At 43.6% G+C, this 6,510-nt stretch overlaps 1 protein-coding gene across 1 annotated transcript; it reads left to right on the top strand.

Moving 5' to 3' along the window:
- Nucleotides 1–731: 731 nt before the first annotated feature.
- dusp14 (dual specificity phosphatase 14) lies at nucleotides 732–6,510 on the top strand (the record flags this gene model as incomplete). Its single annotated transcript, XM_080052736.1, has 2 exons — nucleotides 732–861; nucleotides 5,768–6,510. Exon 2 carries the CDS (start codon nucleotides 5,881–5,883, stop codon nucleotides 6,508–6,510), a length of 630 nt encoding a protein of 209 aa, XP_079908862.1. The 5' UTR covers nucleotides 732–861; nucleotides 5,768–5,880.

Raw genomic sequence — 6,510 nt, forward strand, 5'->3', positions numbered from 1 at the left:
ATAGAGTAGAACTATAAGATTCAATTTCAAAATATAATCAAAATATGTATAGACCTACTTGATAAGTAAATCAACCTACATCATTACTGCATGCCATAGACAACAGTAGCCTATATTCGCAACAATAGGTACGCACATAATTGATGAAATATATTGGGTGCCAAGGATATGTGTGTTTTTCCGATGACAGAGCTTTATTTCGTGGTGTTGCCATTGAGTGTCGCTGATTCCCCGAGTCAGCAAAACCTTGCGTGAGCTCTACGCATGGTCAAAAGTTTGCGTGGGAATACGCACACTTCTACGCAAAGAATTCTTTTATAAATACCACCGTTTTGCCACCGCACATTTGACCGCACATTTCTGCCGTCTACGCAAGGTTTTTGTGCGTAGAAAGCTTTATAAATGAGGCCCCTGGTCACCCTAAGCACCGCCCTGTGCTTTTCTACAGGACACAATATTTTTGCTATTTTTTGTGACCTCACGAACTTGCTCATACAAACTGGTTAGTTATTGGTCAACCAAAATGGATTAAAAACTTGAGTCCGCCAATAGCCTCGCCTATATGAGCGAGCGCTCCTCCTGCCTCCGCCTCCCGTGGCACTGATCCCCCCTCATACAGAAGCAGCGCTGCCCTGAACACGCTACTGCTGCCAGTGGAGAGCCAGGCGGATGTACTAATGGCTCGTATTTCTGTTGACTTTCACATTATGCTGTTGGGTGTCGCGGTTTGTCTGCCAGCTGCTGTTACCTCTGGCTGATTGCGTGATCGGGCTGAGTGAAGGTTGATGTCCGGAGTGTGAGAGCACCTCGCCGGATCGTAGCAGGCGCTTTGAAAACCTCCATCTCTGTCCGAGTCGACTGGTAAGTTGAGTTTTGCATCTGATGGAGGCAGTTTATTGGCGTAATTTTTACCTGTTTTGTTAACTCAAATTCTAACTGAGCATTGACATGTGTTAAAATGTGTTGTATTGGCATTCATCCACAGCTTTATCATTGTGATTGTTATGATGTAAGATAGGTGAAACTGAAGAAACGAGCCCACCTGCCTCACTTCAAACACCGTCAAACACGCTGATGACTATCATCATGTTGTAAAAGGACACTAACTACAAGCTGTTCATATGATTTACTGTAGGTCTACACCATAGATAGTAAGGCCTACACTTTGTTAGGATCTATTTCCGACCCCCGAACTTGTTAACGCACGCATATCTCGCGTCACGACACGCGCACGAGGACGAGCAGCGCGTGCGCAGAGGAGCGGTCCCCATTCTCAGTCATAAATTATTAAACTTGTGGAGTCATTCACTTAAAGCTCCACATTTTACACACAACGTTACGTGGCCCTGAAAGACGCGCCACGTGTTACACTTCCTTTACACAAAGAGGCAAGTTTCCAAAATAAGATTTATTTAAAATATAGGCTATACTTTAATTTGCTGTGAAGCAGCCTATATGGTCGGTTATGACACCATGTTCTTTATGAGGGCTGCAACTAAGGATTATTTCATTTTCCAATTATCTTCAGTTTATTATCTCGATTGATCTATTATTCTGTCAAATAGGCCTAAATCTCAGAAAATATTGAGAAACATGAGAAAATTTGAATTTCTCATGTCCCAAATTGACATCTTCAATTTGCTTGTCTTACATGACAGTTCAAAACTCAAAGATATCCATTTTCTATAGGATGTGACAAAGAAGAATAGCAAATGTCCAGATTACTAGAGAATGACCAATGGAATCGACCAATCGATTCAACACTGCTTCTAGAAGCAATTATGTGTAATTATTGGGCGAGCCAACTCATCTCTGCACTGTATGATGGATGCAATAAAAGTAAATTCTACAAGTAAAATTAATTTCACGCCGGTTTACAACCAGCCTCTTTACAACCAGCCTCTTCGTGTCACCTATCTGAGTAACTGATGGGGAAAAGTGAGGTTTGTATGTTTGTTGTCAGCCTTTGTTTTATCTGTTCTGCAGCACAAGTATAGCCTACACCTGCCATTTCTCACAACGTGACACGTGGCCTTCTCCCAGGCTGTTAATGTGAGTTTACTGAGGTGTAACATTGTGGGGTGAGCGAGCGGCACCCAGTTGCTGCGTTTGCAGCAAGGTGCCAAATGCTGAACCCTGTCCTTACGAGGAATTTTACTCTACCTCTTTTGAAACCTTCACAGTGGAGGGTTGTGGTGGCATTTAAAAAAAAACATTCATCATGGCTCCTCATTTTCTGCTGATTTATTATTATCAAAACGGTTAGCAGCTGAGTCACTTTCTGACTGAATACATTGATTTATTGCCTTTGATTGAGATGGCAGTGCTGAGAGCAGCTTGTCTGTGTTTGATTTCAGCCATCTTATTATGTGCTGTTCTGTGTCAGTAAGGAATTGAATGTAAGCCAAGTCCAAGCTCAGCTCAGATCTGGTTGTCGTCGAGGTTTGCCACTCCAGTTTTCCATCAGTTGGGTCACGTTTCCAATTTGTGTTGGCGGAGGTGGAACTGGACCCCTGAGGAATCTCCCGGCACGGTTGGTGACGGTGATGTGTGTAGGACGATTTGTGAGGTGGGACCACCTGTTGACAGACCCACTGTGAATGATTGAGAGAGGAGATGGGTTTTTTTCAAAGATGAAAAGTTGGGGGTTGATCTGCCTTAATAAGAGTTAGGATGCATTGTAACACAGGGACATTTGTTCAGGTCACTGTTCCTTGAATGCCACTGACCCTCTTCATTTTTTGGGACAATTTGAGTGAGTTCAGTCTCCCCTCCACCTTCAACATGACAGTAGTTTTTTCTGTGGCGACAGCCTCTGCATTATTCTCCCTCCTCCGATCTCTGCCGCCTAACTCCTGCCCCCCCACCCCCTATAAATAACCATGTGGATAGAGCAAATCTCACTAAAGCCTGGCACCGTGGTACATCAGCACTTTGGAGAAGGCTGGGGATGATTTTGTTCTCTTGTCCTCCTTTGATGCGGCTGCTACTGTTTTTTTACTGTGGTCAGGTTGCTACAGCAACAGAGTTTGAACTTAGCTCAGCTGATGTTACATATGTTATCTGTCTCCATGAATTAATGCATCAAATGTGCATCCCCATTGCACTGTATCTTCTGTTTGTAATTATCTTATTAAGTTCTAACAAATGGTTCAGAGAAGTCTGGTGTTCCTCTTAATGATTACAAAAACTACATATTGTCATCACGCTTTAGCAAGTTCCCCTCACTTCAGTTGGTGCTCACACCAAGCAACATTCCAGTTTTTGTAAAAAATGTTGTTGTTAATTTTGCGGTTGCAGTCCAACATAAGGCCCATGAATATGGCCCAAGCAAGTACGTGAACGACAACCATTGAGTCTGCTTTTGAGTATTTGTATGGCACGTGCTTCAGACAACAATCAGAAAAAAAGCATAACAAAAAAAATGCAAACAAAGTAAAAATTTTAAAGATTGTATGAATTACTAAAATAGCACAACAGGAGTTTTGTAAAGGTGATTGTAACATTCATTGGACCGGTGCAGGGGTTATATATAAACAACAACTGCACAAGGGTAACATATTTAATCTGACATCAGCAATAACACTATACATTTGCACATATTTGCTTACATACTATATTTTCTCTGCATCGCGGGGCTTCTAAACTGAAAACTACTTCTGCTTAAAAAATGGCTGAGAGCCGCAAGACTCAACCAAAACAGTAAAGTTAATATTCTCTGTGAAGCTGAGGGGATCTGCAGACTCAGGTGTACAGTGTCTGCGTGCCTGTCCGAGAAAGCCAAACTTCTTACATTACAGACAGTTGTTTTTTTAGTATAAAGATATGGCTTAGTGCAGCTTTAACTGCTGCTGTAAGCTGCTGCTAAATCTGTGTCGACTGAACACACAAATCATTCGCTACGGATTGATTAGAGGATGATAACCTCCCGAACAAACAGGAAAGGCCTAATATAAACAAGATGTGCAGATGAATAATGATGTGGAAAAGAAATTGCAGTTCAATCTGTTCCTCAGTCTGAAGTTGGATGAGGTATTTCCTGTTTCAGTTTAAAATGTGAAGATATATATGCTACGCTACAGTATATATTCATATATAAGCTCTGTTGGTGCCAAGTCAAGGGCTGCACCTAACAGTTATTTTCATATCAGTTAACCTGCGGACTTATTCAAATACCTTAACCAACAGTATAAAAACCAAAGATTTTCCATTTCCACAGAGCGATCATGGCAACTATTTCAGAGGCAAAGTGCACGGCGGTTGGCAGCCGGCAGCAAGCCAGAGAAATATGCCTAAACAGGGGAGGGCAGTGTTTTTTTTAGCCCTTAATCCTGTTTTTTCTTTTTGGGAAATAAAAGCAAACCATGTTGAGGTGGCAAAGCGATTGATGAGTGAGGTGGATTTCCTTACTTCTTTGTAATTGGAAGGTGATGATGGAACTAGACACCTACTTCTCTACTAAATGCAAACCCTTAGGCAATAAAACCAATTTAACTTTTTGTGTGTGTTTCATGTAGAGAATATATTGTAGAGAAAAATCAAACATTTAAAAGTGACATTTTAAGCAGTGGTTCCTAACCCTTTTGTCTTGTGACACGTCAAAACATACTAATACCTACTACACCTGTAAGCAAAAAAACATACCGTAATATTTTTTTTTTAAATACATAATTTTGTGCAGCAGAAATATTTTTCCATTCCTTTAGAATAATGGACAACCCCTGGGAATCAATGATTTTAAAGGATGATTAGGTACAAATGTCAATCTCATGGGGTTTCAAATAATGCACATGTATTTAAATGAATGCCTTTACACCTGTGGTTTAAATTACAAGTAAAAAAAACTGAGAAAATGGAATCCATCTGGTCAGTTTCTTCGCAGGTGACATGGGATATGGGGCGTTTTCTTTCTTTTTTTTCCCTGCAAGTTGAATCCCAGTTGAGAGCAGTTGACCCATGTGTCTTGTTAACCAGACTGTAGCAGAAAATGAAAGAAAGAGACCTGCCGGCCAGACTGGTGCACAAGGTGTGGATGACGCACGATGTGTGCAACTGTGTGTGCAGGAGGAGAGTGCCTGGAGCTGTGGGCTCTCTGCTGAGTATTAACACAGGCAGCGATTTCCATCACACAAACACACACACACACACACACACACACACACACACACATCGCAGACAGACATATCACATCACGATTCCCACATGCTTTTCCTTCCTGATGTGTGTCCTTTCATGTTCGTGTTAAATGCATCGCTTTGATCATCCTTTTAACAGAAAAATAAAATGGAATTGGATTGATAAACTTTTGAAAATGCTGTGCTTGAATGAAGGTTTTAATAAGCACACTCTGGTGTGATCACACAGCAGTAACCGGAGAGACGAGAGATGTAATCGGTGCGCGAAGGCTGTGGATGGGTGAACATGAGATGAGGTGAGGGCTCGCCTCCAGGGGGCCTGTGCTCACACGGCAGAGGGAGGCAGAGTAGTCAGTGTTCAGCACAAAGACCATTGGTCCTCCATGTAGAGAGACATACACTAGAGATAGACCGACCCCTCTCTAAGCCCAGATATTAACACTTCTCATCTTTCTGATTCAAGAAAAGTCCTTGTTAAAGTGCAGACTTTGGATCAGGCAGGTCACAGACTCACAGCAATGTGTTTTTGAATTAGTGACCTTTTGTGAATCATATTTAACTTTATTTTTTGTTCTCTGTAATAAGAAAATGTTTCATTTAGATTGAAAGCGCAATCTGTTTGTGTGTTTCAGGAGCTGTTTAGCTGGTCCTGGTGCACTACTATGACTCTGAGCTCCTGAAGACTTAACACAAAAAAAACACAAAAAGTTGTCATCCCTTGATCTGAAGCCCATCCAATAACTCAATGGGTTCCCGCAGCCACGGCTTCTTCCACCACCACCACCACCATCGTAGCTCCATGGTGCCCACTGTGGTGCCCAGGATGCTGCCTGAGAGCACCAGCCTGCTGGGGGGCATCGCACAGATCACCCCTAACCTCTTCCTGAGCCGAGGGAACGTGGCGTCCAACCGCAGCCTGCTGCTGTCCAAAGGCATCACATGTGTGGTCAACGCCACCATCGAGCTGCCCAACTTCAACTGGCCTCACATGGAGTACGTCAAGGTCCCTCTGGCGGACATGCCCCACTCCCCTCTCTCCTTGTACTTCGACACGGTGGCTGATAAGATCCACAGCGTTGGACGGAAGCGCGGGGCCGTGCTGGTGCACTGTGCTGCGGGTGTGAGCCGCTCTGCCTCTCTGTGCCTGGCCTACCTCATGAAGTATCACCGCGTGTCTCTGGCAGAGGCCCACGCCTGGGTCAAAGCCCGCCGGCCCGTCATCAGGCCCAACGGAGGCTTCTGGCGCCAGCTCATCGACTATGAGAGGAAGCTGTTTGGAAGGAACTCTGTCAAGATGGTGCAGACGCCCTACGGGGTGGTACCCGATGTCTACGAGAGGGACCGCAGGAGCCTGGCCCCGTACTGGGGCCTGTGA

The sequence above is a fragment of the Ammodytes marinus genome (genome assembly GCF_949987685.1).
Source record: "Ammodytes marinus genome assembly, chromosome: 3".
NCBI lineage: Eukaryota > Metazoa > Chordata > Actinopteri > Uranoscopiformes > Ammodytidae > Ammodytes > Ammodytes marinus.